The sequence below is a fragment of the Desmodus rotundus genome, chromosome 7, assembly GCF_022682495.2.
Source record: "Desmodus rotundus isolate HL8 chromosome 7, HLdesRot8A.1, whole genome shotgun sequence".
Classification (NCBI taxonomy): Eukaryota; Metazoa; Chordata; class Mammalia; order Chiroptera; family Phyllostomidae; genus Desmodus; species Desmodus rotundus.
In genome coordinates, this window is record NC_071393.1 from 61,693,043 (window position 1) to 61,708,012 (window position 14,970).

Here is a 14,970-nt window from a genome sequence, read left to right on the forward strand (position 1 = left end):
CCTCCTTTATCTCACTCTCACCTACATTTTTCTTTATTCTTGGGGCCATGCTTCTTATCAGGATATTCCTTCAGTTTATACCTATACATTGATAGTTGCCACATCTCTGTCTTCCTCCACAGGTGGTTCAGAATATGGGAGCCATATGTTCCAGGGTTCTTTTCCAGACAGTTTCTACCAGTATCACCCAAGGCAAGTGGCAATGTGTAGAACATGCTAAATGCAGAATTTGGCAGATGGAAAACTGTTACCTCAGTTTTGCAACCCACCATTGAATGTTAGAAGATAAAAGACAGCAGAGCCCTGGCTGGTGTGGCTCTATGGATTGAGCATCGGCCTGCCAAATGAAAGGTTGCTGGTTTGATTGCCAGTCAGGGCACATGCCTGGGTTGAAGGCCAGGTCCCTAGTTGGGGACGTGCAAGAGACAATGAGTCAATGTTCTCTCACACAACGGTGTTTCTCTCCCTCTCTTTCTCCCTTCCTTTCCTCTCTCTAAAAATAAATAAATAAAATCTTTAAAAAAAAAAAAAAAAGACAGCAGAAGAAATTTAGGGAGCTAGAACTTCACTGTGCTCTTGGAAGAGGGTGATGGCAGGTCTGTCACATTCCTCGTCTTGGTCCTCAGGTACAGTTCAATGTGGTGGTGTCAGCCTTCTCCCTAAGTGAACTGCCCAGCAAGGCTGACCGTGCTGAGGTGGTCCAAACCTTGTGGCGCAAGACAAGTGATTTTCTGGTGAGTTGAAATCCCTTTTTCCCTTCAAGTTTTAAAGCAGCTTCACAGTTTTTATGCTTTCCCTTCTCTACATTGGAGCTTGTCTTTGTTCTTGACCATTTTTTTCTCCTGCATAGATTCCTTTGTCCCTCTTTTAGGGTCACCATCCCTATCTTATATATAATGCCTTTTCCTTTAGGACTGCTGTTCCATCTGTGAATGTTCTTACAGAGTTGCTGACCTTTGTTTTTGTCATGTAATTCAGGGCTTCTGCTCATTCTCCCTTTGTGAACAGACACTGGTGGAGAGTGGAACAAAAGCAGGGCACTGCCTTCTCATGGAAGCCAGGGACCTGGTCCTTAAGGTAAGGTTTTTTCTCCTTCTCGCCCTCCTGCCCCCCACCTTTCTGTCACCAGTTACTGGTACTCTCTTGAAAACCGAAAAGACTGTCACACAAAGGTAAGGGTGACTCTCAGGAAAGTAGACACATAAAGTCATTATGATGTACGGTGGTGGTTGGCAAACTAGGGCCTGTGGATCAAACCCGGCCTGCCACCTGTGTGTGTAGGAGCCAGGTTTATTTGAGTGTCTGTTCTGTATGGCTGCTTTCACACTACAAATGGCAGAGTTGAGTAGCTGGGACAGAAACACATTTTGGCTACTCTCTGGAACTTAAAAAAAAAATAGTTTGCTGACCCCTGACCTAGGACATGGTTGAGCCAAAAACTTTATCTCTTTGGGAGTCTATGCGCCAGTGTATAATCATGAATTTAATTGTCCTGAAGTGGGGTTTTTTGAGAGTGGAGTTGCTGACAAAGACAGCGCCATCCTATGGACCAAGTTCCTGCCCTTCTCCTGCTGCAAAGAGTTCTTTGTTTCGAGTATTAGAGAAGCAGCCAGCTTAACTCTAAGAACAGAGTTAAAAATTACCAGGATTGAATGTTAAAGGAGTCCTCAGCTGACTGAGTGCAGAGATTGACTTACAAGAACAGACCCCTCAGGCCCAACTAAACTTTTTTTTTTATTTCCTTTGATTTAAGGGAAAGGAGAAGTCACCTCTGGACCCTCGACCTGGTTTTGTCTTTGCCCCGGTGAGTATTACTTCTGCCTTTCCCAGAATGTAAAGGTCTGAGCTCAGTGGTGTCCAGGACAAGTGAGAGGGCAAAGCTAAGCCACCCTCCCCTGCTTTGGGTCCCTATCTGAGTTCTTCATGGATTCCCTGCTCTCCCAGCCCCCTGCTCCTGTATTCCCTTATCCTTAGTCCTTCCTGACCCTGTCACTCTTAGTTTTTCAGTTTTATGATCTGTGGTTCTTTGTCTTACCTCATGTTTTTTATGTGTGTTTACAGTGTCCCCATGAACTTCCTTGTCCCCAGCTGACAGCCTCTAAGCCCCTGGCCTGTAGCTTTTCCCAGGCTTACCAACCCATCCCCTTCAGCTGGGTATGTATCCTGGGAATATTACAGCAGGGAGGAAATAGCTGGGGAAAGCAGGATAAAAATGAATCAGCGGTGGGAAGAGTTGGAAAATTCAGCAAGTAGCCTGGAGATTGTAGGTCCTGAATGTGAATGACACAGAATATGAAAAGGGCTGCAGGAATAGGGTCAAAATTTTGTTCCCATACATTTTTCCACAAAGCAGCCTCTCTGTCCTTACCTTAGAACAAGAAGCCAAAGGAGGAAAAGTTCTCAATGGTAATCATTGCCTGGGGGTCTCCAGAGGAGGCTACTAACTGGCCCCAGATCACTCAGCCTGTCCTTACATGGCCACGCCATGTGCATTGTCACCTGTGCTGTCCAGATGGGCACATGCAGCATGCTGTGATCACAGCTCGCCGGCACGGCAGGTATGGAGGCTGTGGCCAAAATTGGGTGGGGAGGGGGGGGGTGGCAGGAACCTACAGCCCACCTTGACCTCTCTATTTCACAGGGATTTGTATCGTTGTGCCCGTGTCAGCTCCTGGGATGATCTTTTACCTGTGACCATGCCATCTGAGCTCCCTCTGTCCCCTGCTAAAGATCCCCCTGAGAGTTGACAAGGACCTGTAACAAGAGTTTTCTTGTATCATGCCTGCCTGCAAGGGTAAAGCTACCTGTATCCAGGATGGGAGTGCTGGTACCCCTATATGTCTTCATTTGTTTGAGGTTTTAATAATAATTAAAAGTTTTCAAAGAATGGAAATGGATCTTGTGATTCTTATGGAGGTCAGTCGTCACAGCTGTAACAAAGTGAGTCCTCAGAGTTGCAATGCCTTTCTTCCCACACAAATCTCAAGCTCACCCTCTCCTATAAGAATGCTGCTCCTTCTATAAGAGACCAGGACTTAGTGGGGAAGTAATCTTGGGTACTGGGGAAAACCGCCCCCAGCACTCCGAGAACTGGCTCAACAGGTCTCAAGGTTGTTAGGCTACCTGCATAGGGGACCAGCAGCTGCTTAGCCTCTGGTTTTTCTCCCTCCTTCCTTTTCTTTCATCTCTCTCAGGGTTCATCAGCTCCCCCAGAGTTTGCCTCATGAGTTTTCCTCACAAATGGTTCTCTTCGGGACTGAACCTTCCATCTCCACCCCCGTATGGCCAGGCAGCATCCTTCAGTTTGCTTGGTTCATTTCTGTTTTCCCCTAGGCCTTGCTGTTTCAGAGCTAGAGCAGCTTCCATTGTATTAAAACTCAGTCTCTCTCCCACAATACACATCAGGAAATAGGCACAATGGGAAGTGGTAACAATCAGTCTTGTCATACTAGAAATCTCAACAGCCCACTAGACATTTCCATGTCTGGAGCTATTTTTCTGGGGTTACAGGAAAGGGGAGTCCCTCATGTACTAGTTCCCAGAGTGGCTGCAGCACACTTCTCAGCCCCACCTCCTTCCTACTCCCAGGAAGCCCCAAATCCCCTCTGAAAGGGTATGGTTCAGGTGTCAGCATAGTGCCCTTCAAGACCTGGGTGGGGTAGAGAATGTATGGAAGGTTTAGATCAGATGTCCTGAGTGAAGCAGGACCAGATTATCCCCAACACAAAATAGCTGGGAAGTAGCTACCACAGACTGGATTAGACCAGTCCCAGGCATGAATTAAAACAGTCCACAGCCCTTGGCTTATTCATGGAACTGAAGACAAGACCCAGCACAGGGTTGTGCCTGGCAGAGAGTCTGGAGTTTCTGGTTTCAAAGCTCAGGAGGGCGTGAGCCAGGGGAGGGGCCTCCACAGAGGGGGCGGGCAGGAAGCTGGGGCAGGGCTCCAGTCAGCTATGCAAGGCTGCACAAGCAGAGGCAGCACCAAACAGGACCCAACAGCCTCCTGAAACTTGGGGAGTAGACACCGCAGCTTTCACCACCCAAGGCACCACTCCTGCTCCAAAGCTTGTAACTCCGTTTGTCATCTGAGGCTTCTGCTTATCCTGTACCCCAAGGATGGAACTACTAATAGAAGTAAAAATTGGCTGCCTATTTGCCCTCCTGGCTCTCACCCTCGTCTGCGGCCTTATTCCCATCTGCTTCAAATGGTTCCAGATTGAGGCAGCCACAGGTATAGCCCTTCTGCATCTTTGGCCCCATAACCTAAGTCTGACTTCAACCCTGTCACCCTATCCTGACACTTTGCTCTGATTCTCGTGCCACCCCAAGCTAGATGTTGGGTGGTGCCTATTGCTCTTTAGTCACCTTTGTCCATCTCATTTAGTCACTCATTGCCAACTGCATTGTCACTCTTGCTTTTCATTAGGTCATCGCCGCCGGGTCCTCAACCTCCTGGGCTGCATTTCCGCTGGTGTTTTCCTGGGTGCGGGGCTCATGCACATGACTGCTGAGGCCCTGGAGGGAATCGAATCAGAGATCCAGAAGTTCATGATGCAGGTGAGCAGCTGAGTAGCAGGGCTGAGAGGCCAGAATGATGAGCAGAACCAAGGGGAAAGTGATGGAGCCAAGGACATGGGTGGCCCAGTAGCTGGGAAGATGACAGCTCTTGTGTTCTGTGGAATGACGACAACAGGTCAGACTGAGCTTTAAGGAAAGCAGTGGAGCTGAAGGACAGGAAACTGAGCTGCTCCATCCCCCATCTAATTTCTGCTTTTCTCTCCCTAGAACAGGACAGAGAGTGAGGGTTATTCTTCTGGAGATGCTAATTCAGCTTATGTAAGTATCTCTCACCCCTAACCTGGAGGGTGAGGAGAACCAGAGACCCTTTTGAGTCAAGGATGTGAGGAATACCAGGAATCCCTCTGCTCCTCAGCTCAGACACTAGGGAAGGGACGAGCCAATCTGATCTTTTTGGGTTTATGGAACCCCAGACAAACCTCTTACTTCACTCTTTCCTTCTTTCCCTGGACTCTTAGACATGCTCTGCATCGCATTCCCATATTTCAACCCTACTGACACTGTGCCCCTTGGTCTCTCTGGTATTTTTGTTGCATGTCCATATCTCCTCAGGACTTCATCCCCCCTACCCAACTTTTTAATGTTCTAGTCCCACATTTCCATTCTCTCCAGTCTCCCATCCCAAATCCACCCACAGCACTACACTCCCTTCCCCGACCCACAGCCCCTCTCTCTGTTCCCAGACAGATTATCCCTACGGAGAGCTCATCATCTCCCTGGGCTTCTTCCTCATCTTCCTTTTGGAGTCGCTGGCATTACAAGGCTGTCGTGGAGCCAATGGAGGATCAAAACTGCAGGAGGAGGAGATGGGCGGGGCTCGTGTCCTTGGACTCCACAGTCACAGACCTCTACCCTCACCCTCCCAGAGTCCCTTTCGAGCCCTCGTTCTCTTGCTCTCACTCTCCTTCCATTCAGTTTTTGAAGGCCTGGCCGTGGGCCTGCAGACAACAGTAGCAGCCACCGTGCAGCTCTGTCTTGCTGTCCTGGCTCACAAGGGGCTTGTAGTGTTTGGGGTAGGACTGCGGCTGGTGCAAAGGGGCACTGGATCTCGATGGGCTGTGTTCTCCATACTGTCATTTGCTCTCACGTCCCCCCTGGGCCTAGCCCTAGGGCTGGCTGTGGCTGGAGGAGATGCTGAAGGGGGCCGAAGCTTAGCCCAGGCTGTGTTAGAGGGTGTGGCAGCCGGCACCTTCTTATATGTCACCTTCCTAGAAATTCTGCCCCGGGAATTAGCTGGTCCTGAGGGCCCTCTGCTCAAGTGGGGCTGTGTAGCTGCTGGTTTTGCCTTCATGGCCTTTATTGCCTTGTGGGCCTGAGAGGTTCCTGACTTTCCTGTGGACCCATCTAGAAGGGTGCCCCTACCACCAGTAGACACCACCCAGATGGCTTTGGCCCTCAGACATTTATTCTCTAAGACTAAGCGGCAGTCACTAGGCATCCTCCCCATGAACTGGATCCCAGGTTTTCCTCATGAGATGCCACTGCTCATCCAGGACTCGGAACAGGATGTGTACGTTTGGTTGAGCAAAGACCACTGCTCCAAATTTGACTCTTGTTCCATTTTTGCTGCTATGTGTAATAAAATGTCCATTTTCCCTCCCCCTTCAACCATGCTATACTTCATTCCTCCAGGTTACCAAAGAGCTGCCCAGTGGGGTGGGGAGTGGGAAGGGTAAGGGCTGGATACAGTCTCCTCCTCTGGAATCAGGGCCCCTAGCCATTTTGTCCTTTGCAGCCATGCCCCCCAGACACAGGCGCATTGCTGAAATTCCAACAACCTGCTCTCACCTTGCCTACAGGTGTTGCAATACTGAGCCAGAGTTCCCAGCATTCAGAAAACAGGTGTAAAAAAGTGGGTATCTAGATTTTTTCCTACACTAACCATACCCACCCCACTCCCAGGACCTATTATCAGCCACCCATGTGTCCAGCAGACTCTTGAGATCAGGCTCCATGGAGCCTCCTTCCATCTGGTTTCTATTTTTCACACTGAGCCCTGTGTGACCTCAAGGACACAATTGCTGGTCTTTCAGCTTCTGTCTCCTTCCAGATAGCTCATGCTTTGGAATTAAAAAGCAGTTTGTTTGGGGAGGTGAAGTACAGCATAGGGAATATCATCAATAACATCATAACTATATATGGTGTCAGATGGGTACTAGATTTATGGTACTAGATTTTGTAAGCTATATACATGTCTAATCACCACGTGTACACATGTTGAAATGAATATAATATTCTATGTCAACTGTCATTGAAAAACTTTTAAATTAAAAAAGAAGAAGAAGAAGAAGAAGAAGCAGTGTGTTTGGAAAGGGAGAAAGGTGCCAGAGAGACTCCGAGGGCAGTTATGTGGCTCTGCCATGATGCAATGGCTTTCCTTGGGCCTTCCCTCCTGCCACTGTGCTTCTTGCCCCTCCCGCTGGACCATTTATCCTTCAGATGAGTAACCCCTACAATGTGTTGCTTCTCTTAAAAACTGCACAAATACAAAAACCAAATATCTGGAATTGAGGAGGAGCACAACAACTGCTGCCCAGCCCCTGACCCATGGAATGGAGGGATGTCTCAGACTGGGGAAGATGTGTCCTGTGAGCTCAGGCACACCCACCCATGTGCCCCTTCGAGTTTGCTCAGAGTAGCAGCCCAAGTGGCCTCAACGTGGGCAAGGTCTCCTGAGTTTCACTCGCATCTCATTTTGTTTCTGTCTTCTGTCCATCCCATTCCCCACAAATTAAGATGTATAAACCTCTTCACCAGCCCAGCTTACACAGCCGAGGGTCAGTGAAAGGCCAAGCTAAAGGCAAAACTAAACTAAAACGTCTGACACAGGAAATAATTTCCCTGATACACCGTCCTGTTCTGCTTCCCTTCACTGTTCAGTGCACTCACACTTAACACACAGAACAGGGCCTAGGATGTTGTCATAATAATAGAGTTTCCACACTGAGCACCCACTGTGTGCCAGGCACTGGACTCACTTCCACATGTATTGTCTCCCCTTCCTAACCCTGCCAGGTAGATGTTATGCCCATTGTGAGTCCAGGGAAACACACTCCAAAGTTAAATAATTTGATCACATAACTAACTGAGCTTCAAACCCTGTTTCTGTGATGCTAAGAAAAGTTCAATGTATAGATTCTCTTCTCCTTCCTGTCTTTACCTTCCCCACCTTTACTTTACTGGTACCTCCTGTCTTGTGTATCAGGGTCTCCGGAGAAAGCAGAGACCATGTTGGATAATTGAGGCAAGTTTAATACAGGGAGTGTGTAGAAGGTGTGGGCAGGGTTAGGACGGAGCAACAAACACTGGTGCAACACCCTGGGGCTGAGTGACAGTGATGCTGGTACCTGGGCTGGAGAGAAGGAGCCCCGAGAGCTAGCTGGTTACAGAAACTCCAGAGAGCCTTTCACTGAGAGCTATGGCCTTTGGTAGAGGAGTACAGCCACCCTGCAGGGGCTCAGCAAGGAGTGCTCTAAAGCTTAACATCCATCCCTTCTGCTACAGTTTCACTGTTTGGGTACCTTCAGAGAATTGCGCTTTAACATCTCTTCATGAGTTCCACAGTTTTCAAGCTGACACCTCAAGGCTGTCATCACTGTATTCTTCATTTTATTCTCCTTCCCATTAACCCTCTCTTAGCCATCTTGCACTAATGCCCCTAAAGTCAGGGATACACATTCCTTGAGAATGAGAAGAAGGGAGAAACAAGAGTCCTAAGGCTGAAGCAGAGACAAAAAGTAAAGAGTTTGTGGTTCAGCAACTGTGAAGTCACCCTGCCTCTCCTCTGAGCCTCTGAGCTCTGATCTTGAGAATGGGCAGGAGCTACACGTGATGGTTATCAGCCCCTCCCTAACACCCTAAAGTAGAATCACCAAGAAACATAGGAAACTCAGGAAGGGAACTGGGATCTGGGGAAAGTTGGGAAGAACCATGCCAACCACAGGGGGGCACTGCATCCCCATGGACTTGCCTGGAATGTCTGGGACCAAGAAGTGGAGAGGTCACTCAAGGACAGCAAACCCCTCTCCCTTGCTCCCAGCAGAGAGCATTTCTCCCTCTTCCTAACTCTTGGGTTTTGTGTACAGAGACACCTACAGGAAAGACACATTGTCACCACCCATTTCACATACCATCCTCATGGCAGCTACATACACACCCACCCACATAGGTTCACAGGAATGAGCTTTTCTCCTTCTTCTGAAGATTATAATGCCCAGCAGCAGCTTTTGGCAGTCAAGGCTGATGCTGGTTGGATTTTTCCACCTTTTTTTCTTGTTTTTGTTTACCTACAAGCTAGCTGGGCCAATGATTTCAATTATGCCACATTTAAGCACCTGTTACCTGCCCTGTGTGTGGTCACCCAATGACCTCACCCCTTCTGAACCTGGCCTGCTGCATTTAAAATAGACTTGGTCCTATGAGAGTGATGAAATGCTCAAGAACCAAGAACACGTTCCATGCCCCACTGCCACATCAGCATGTCAGCACTAGACATCAAGCTGCATTAGTGGTCTGCTCACTTTCACTGAGAAGACTATATAATTGCCTGTGGGTTTCTATAATTTGGCAAATGACCATGTAACATTCCATCCACAGTACTCTGGCCAATAGTACTATAAACTGCCTCCTCCTTTTTACTTCTTGTGCCTCAAGAGCCCAAGAATCAGCCTGCAATGGCCACAAAATCTGAAGTTGTTTTCATGATTATTGTTGATATTTGAGAACCTTCTCAGAGAACCATACACATAGTCTAATTAACTCCCGAATTCTTGGATTCGTATGAGAGGAGGGATTCCTGAGGGGAAGTCCTGGTTGCTGTGGCTCACCTGAAAGAGCCTTCAGACTGGGATCAACTGGGTGACCCAATAAGCCCTCTAGGAACCATGAGGCGTGGCCTGCTGATTTATTGAACCACCTAAAATGAAATCTAGGTGACCTCCCAGAGGATCCTGCAGAAAGGTGGTCACAAGATGTCCTTGAACACTTCAGTCAGCTTTCTGTCTTTCCTTCCTAAGATCATGTTGGTGACATCTCTGAAATCCTATGGTGTTTTTCAGTGACTGATACAGAAGTCTTCTAATATTGCCTCTCCCAAGACATGAAGATACTATCAATATCAAGGACAATACCATTCTACTGAATAGGGGCCAATGACTATGAAGTCATGTTTTGTGAAGTGTCTATGCTATACAAACCCCTCCCATGGTTTATGTCACCTGGAGAAGAGACTGAGCGCTGGGCCTGGAGAAGATCTAAGAAAGGGGCAGGAAGAAGGCATACTGAGACAAAGAATAAAAACGATGCTCAGATTCCTCTACAGTTTATTGTTACAGCAGAAGTTGTGGGAGACAGAAGAGCACCCTCCACCCATAACACACGGTGGTCAGAGCCCTGGTGCCAAGCCCCAAGCAGCCCTGCCCCAGCTTGGCCCCTCCGCCTCCCACTCTAGACGCACACAGTCTAGACAGCTACCAAAGTTAGTGCAGCCAATGGCCCCAGGCCCCTTCCTATTGCCCCAGCTCCAATCCTTCCCTCAAACTTGTCCATTGTCTACCACCTCCCAGTCCAACTTCCATTCACACACTGGATATTTCTATCACATCCTGAGGACTACTAACCCACCAGCAAGCCTCCCTGACACATTCATTTAGGCCCATATCCTTCAGAAATCTGAGGGGTTAATGAGCAGCTATATTTGCTTTGGTGAATGGAGACCCAGCACCAAGTCCCTTACCCTTGCAATGGGATGAGTAGGGAGAGTCTGAGGTAGGCACCATGGACAAGTACAATGACCCTTATCCCTCATCTATGGATACCTAGATTAGGGAGAGGAGATTTATGCCCTCTCCACCTTAACACCAGAATGAAAGAGGGGGATCATTCAGGGTCCTGGGTCCTTAAGAGATATTAGGACAGCATTCCCAGAGGCTGAAGTAAATCACAGACTAGAGGTCAAGGTTAGGGTAGCAATCAAAGATCAAGATCAGAAGTGGGACCAAGATGGAGGCATAGGCAGAAATGCTTCCCTTCCTCATGCAACCAAAAGAAGTAAAACAACCAATTTAAAAACAAAGAACAACCAGAACTGCCAGAAAAAACATTTGCATGGAAGTCCAATAACCAAGGAGTTGAAAAAACATTCAACCAGACGGTAGGCGGGGCGGAGTCGGGCAGCGGGGCAGAGAGGATGAGGCAAGGCAGCAAGCTGGTGGACCACACAGGCAACCCCACATTCGTGAGCAGACAAGCCTGGCAGAAAACGGGGGAGCAAGACAGACTGTGAACCCCTGGGTTTCAACTAAAGACTGAAAACTAGTTTGCAGAAAAGATCTGTGGGGATTGTGGTGGCAGAAGAAACTCCCAGCCTCACAGGAGAGTACATTGGAGAGACCCACAGGGTCCTAAAACGAGCACAAACCCTCCCACCTACAAATCAGCATCTAAAGGCCACAAACTGCTTGTGGGAATTGAGGGAAGTGACGGAAAGTGGGATGAGAACATAGCAAGCGGCATTATTCCTTTTCTGACCCCTCCCTCACAGACAATGCCACAACACAGCAAAGAGGGTTGCCCTGACCTGGTGAATACCTATGGCTCTGCCCCTTATACATAATAGGTGCACTGAGACAAAGAAGTATGGCCCAAATGAAAGAGATCAAAACTCCAGAAAAAGAACTGAGCAATGAGGAGATAGCCAACCTATCTGATGCAGAGTTCAAAACACTGTAACCAGGATGCTCACAGAATTGGTTGAGCTCATTCACAAAATGAAAGAAGAAATGAAGGCTACACAAAGTGAAGTAAAGGAAAATATACAGGGAACCAACAGTGAAGGGAAGGAAACTGGGACTCAGATCAACAATTTGGAACAAAAGGGAAAGATAAGCAACCAACTGGAACAGAATGAAGAAACAAGAATGCAAAAAAAAATGAGGAGAGGCTTAGGAACCTCCCGGACAACTTTAAACGTTCCAACATCCAAATCATAGGGGTGCCAGAAGGAGAAAAGGAAGAGCAAGAAATTGAGAACTTATTTGAACAAATAATGAAAGAAAACTTCCCCAACCTGGTGAAGGAAATAGACTTCCACGAAGTCCAGGAAGCCCAGAGAGTCCCAAAGAAATTGGACCCAAGGAAGCACACACCAAGACACATCATAATTACATTGCCCAAGATTAAAGAGAAGGAGAGAATCTTAAAAGCAGCAGGAAGAAAGGAGACAGTTACCTACAAAGGAATTCCCATAAGTCTATCGGCTGATTTCTCAAAAGAGACCTTACAGGCAAGAAGGGGCTGGCAAGAAATATTCCAAGTCATGAAAGTCAAAGACCTACATCCAAGAGTACTCTATCCAGCAAAGCTATCATTTAGAAAGGAAGGACAGATAAAGTGTTTCCCAGATAAAGTCAAGTTAAAGGAGTTCACCACCACCAAGCCCTTATTATAGGAAATGTGAAAGGCACTTATCTAAGAAATAGAAGATCAATGAAGGGTTTACAGGAACAATTATAAAGGACATATGGACAACAAGGGGGGGTGGAAATGGGGGAGGGAGGTGGGGAGGGCTGGGGTGGTGGGTGGGGAGGGGTGGGGGGAAAAGGCAGAAAACTGTACTTGAACAACAATAATACATATATATATATATAAATTGATTATACTAAAAAAAGAAATAGAAGATCAAAAACTATGAACAGTAAAATGACAACAAATTCACAACTATCAACAATTGAACCTAAAAAACAAACTAAGCAAACAACTAAAACAGGAACAGAATCATAGAAATTCAGATCACATGGCGGGTTATCAGCGGGGAGGGAGAGGAGGACAATGAGGGGAAAAGGTATAGGGAAGAAGCAGAATAGGTAGGCACAAAATAGTCAGGGGGAGGTTAAGAATAGTATAGGAAATGGAGAAGCCAAAGAACTTATACGTACAACCTATGGATTATGAACTGTGGGGGAGGAGAGTGCTGGAGGGGGGGCAGGTACAGGGAGGAGGGGGATAAAGGGGAGGAAAAAATTGGTACAACTGTAATAGCATAATCAATAAAATATACTAAAAATAAGATAAAGGTCAAGGTCATCTTTCCACTTGGTCTGCCCATCTTCACTTGCTCACTCTGGCCCTATGCATCTCCTGGGTTAGTGCTTGGGGAGGTGGGGACTGGGTTGCACACCAAGGCAATATGGGTCATTCAACAGGAGACCTCCATGGTGTGCCTGGGGGGCCCTGAAGGGAGAGTCCCAGACTCACTGCTCTGGGATAGAGTTTGCAAGAAGGACTGGTTGCCATCAATAGTTTCCACACTGGTCAGGGAGGCTGTGCAAGACAGAGACAGGTGAGTCATATAGGATGAGGCCACTATGGAGACAAGAATAAGCAGATAGTCAGAAAGGAGGTAGGGAAGAGAGGCCAGCAACTCAGTGGGGTGCAAGAGTTACAAATGGAGCCAGGGGACCTGTGAGTTCTATTTGGCAGATGGTGGTTAAGTCAAGGAATTAGCCTAAAGTTGTTCTTCCCGTCAGTGGTCATCCCTCATCTTTGCAGCAATCCCTTGTCCTCATGCTAGCCTCTGATCCCCATACTCAGTATAGTCCCTGCCCTGCAGGAAGTACTTGAAGGCCTCTGTCAGCTTGCCTGGCTGGAGATGTTAGATGAGGAGGGGGAGACCATGATGAGAGGGAGACAGTGAGGTGAGGTTATGAGCTGAGCAAGAGCCCAAGGCCGTGGAAGGCTGGGGATGGGATGTGTGACAAAGGGTACAGTTCAGTGACACTAATATCCCATCCCCAGATGGCAGGGGGTACTCACCTGAGTCAGCTGGGGCTGACCTCCAGAGTCAGCCATCTACTCAAGAGAGAGCCACCCAGAAAAATGATACACACATGAGTAAAGTGAGCCAGCCAGGAGGTAGAAAAGGGTAACTCCTCTCTCCTTCCCCACCCAGGACCTTAGGGTTTTAAATTGTTTATTTGTTTGTTTGTTTGTTTTATTTCATCTACCCCACTTGCTCCCAAGCAGGACCCTGGAGGCCTAGAAGCTGAATCTAGTAACAGGATCTATGGCTCCGGACAGGGGTCCAGGAGTCAGAATGAGCACAGAGTAAGGTTACTGACCTTGAGGAAAGAGGTCTGGGTGAGATTTAGCTTTGAATTACATTCCACCTGGAGCAAATAGAAATCTAAATTAATGATATCACACCCCTTGGGCCCATTTTATCCAAGGGTCCCAAGGACTCAGTCTCCAGTTCCTTTCCTATCAGCCCCTACTCATTTCCTTCTTAAAAGGATTCAACCTCTTACCCATCATAGTTACTCTCCATATCCCAAGCAGAGCTTGCCTCCTGGAAGGATACCCCTCTAACTACCACAACAGACTCCAACCCTCCCTAAACCAACCCCCAGTTCCCTGCTGACCATTGCATCTTCATAGCGTGCTTGGTCTCCTCCCACCAGCATCATGGGGCACCTAGAGGCACAGTGTCAAGAAGGAGGTAGTAAATCCCTGGCACACCCTCACCTACCTCTTCTCAGAAAGCAGCTGGAAAATGCTGGGCTCCAAAAAGGAAAAGGTCTTCTGAACCCCACCAACCCCATGAAGAAGAAAGGGAAAAGATCTTGAGGTGATGATTTGCTAAATGGGATGGGATGGGGCCCCTCCCAAGAGACCATATAGGTAAGAAAAATGTCCAGAGCTTTGGTTTTGGTCACCATGCAAAAATGTACTGTCCTCTAGGCTCTTTCCAACTTGTTTATACATTCCCCCCAAATCCTTTCTCTCCCACAGATGGTTTTACCTACCCAAGAAGCTGACTGTAGTCAGTTGGCAGTGACTATCAGTTTTGTTTTTGTTTTGTTTTCAGGCAGCAAAAGTTATTCTCAGAGACTAAGTGTTTTGCCAGTTTATTTAGCACAGACTTACTGTGGGAATTATAATAAATTCCCAAGCCAATAACATACGGGATTAATATCCCTTAATGAGCCAAATAAAGAAATGGCATACTCAAATGACAGATTAATCACATTATTGTTCCAGGCTAGGGAAGGTGAAGAAATAAAGTTCAAGTTTCATATGAAGTGTACTTTTTCATATGAGTACATACTTGGGAGAGTTGGTGTCCAACCTACAGCTGGTTTTCAGCAGCCAGTACAAATGTACAATAAAAGTCCCCTGTTGCTAGAACACATTGCTAGGGAACAAAGACATCAGTGTTGGGAGGCAGGCTGATCTCTTTCATGGGGCCCTTATATGGTTTATCAACACTGTATACAAGGAGTGTGTCCCCAAGACAAGAATGAATGCCCCAAGGGTCCTCGGGGAGTTTTGGGGTTAGCAAGAAATCACCTGGCCCAAACCACAACTCTCAAATGGTCCTCACAAACTCTCAAT

At 47.4% G+C, this 14,970-nt stretch overlaps 2 protein-coding genes and 1 long non-coding RNA gene across 9 annotated transcripts; 2 read left to right on the plus strand and 1 right to left on the minus strand.

Moving 5' to 3' along the window:
* The first annotated feature begins 1,017 nt into the window (after positions 1-1,017).
* LOC112296492 (ribosome assembly protein METTL17, mitochondrial-like) lies at positions 1,018-2,822 on the plus strand. Its single transcript, XM_045188338.3, has 5 exons — positions 1,018-1,077; positions 1,754-1,804; positions 2,062-2,154; positions 2,374-2,558; positions 2,642-2,822. Exons 1-5 carry the CDS (start codon positions 1,051-1,053, stop codon positions 2,745-2,747), a joined length of 462 nt encoding a protein of 153 aa, XP_045044273.2. The 5' UTR covers positions 1,018-1,050; the 3' UTR covers positions 2,748-2,822.
* A 1,132-nt stretch (positions 2,823-3,954) lies between these two features.
* On the plus strand, positions 3,955-12,108 carry LOC112296489 (zinc transporter ZIP2). 7 transcript variants are annotated; one of them, XM_045188316.3, is made up of 4 exons: positions 3,955-4,234; positions 4,430-4,560; positions 4,789-4,839; positions 9,639-12,108. In XM_045188316.3, the coding sequence occupies exons 1-4, from the start codon at positions 4,120-4,122 to the stop codon at positions 9,639-9,641; spliced, it is 300 nt and encodes a 99-aa protein (XP_045044251.2). In that variant the 5' UTR covers positions 3,955-4,119; the 3' UTR covers positions 9,642-12,108. The 7 variants fall into 7 exon arrangements, with proteins under 7 accessions (XP_045044251.2, XP_045044253.2, XP_024407049.2 ...); XM_045188318.3 differs by having other exon boundaries at positions 4,794-4,839; XM_024551281.3 differs by lacking the exon at positions 9,639-12,108 and adding an exon at positions 5,265-6,939.
* Positions 12,109-13,178: 1,070 nt separating this feature from the next.
* LOC112296592 (uncharacterized) lies at positions 13,179-13,720 on the minus strand. The gene is made up of 3 exons (XR_002973929.4): positions 13,698-13,720; positions 13,393-13,428; positions 13,179-13,222 (listed from the first exon to the last, which is right to left on the minus strand). It is a non-coding gene; the product is annotated as an uncharacterized lncRNA (long non-coding RNA).
* Positions 13,721-14,970: the final 1,250 nt, after the last annotated feature.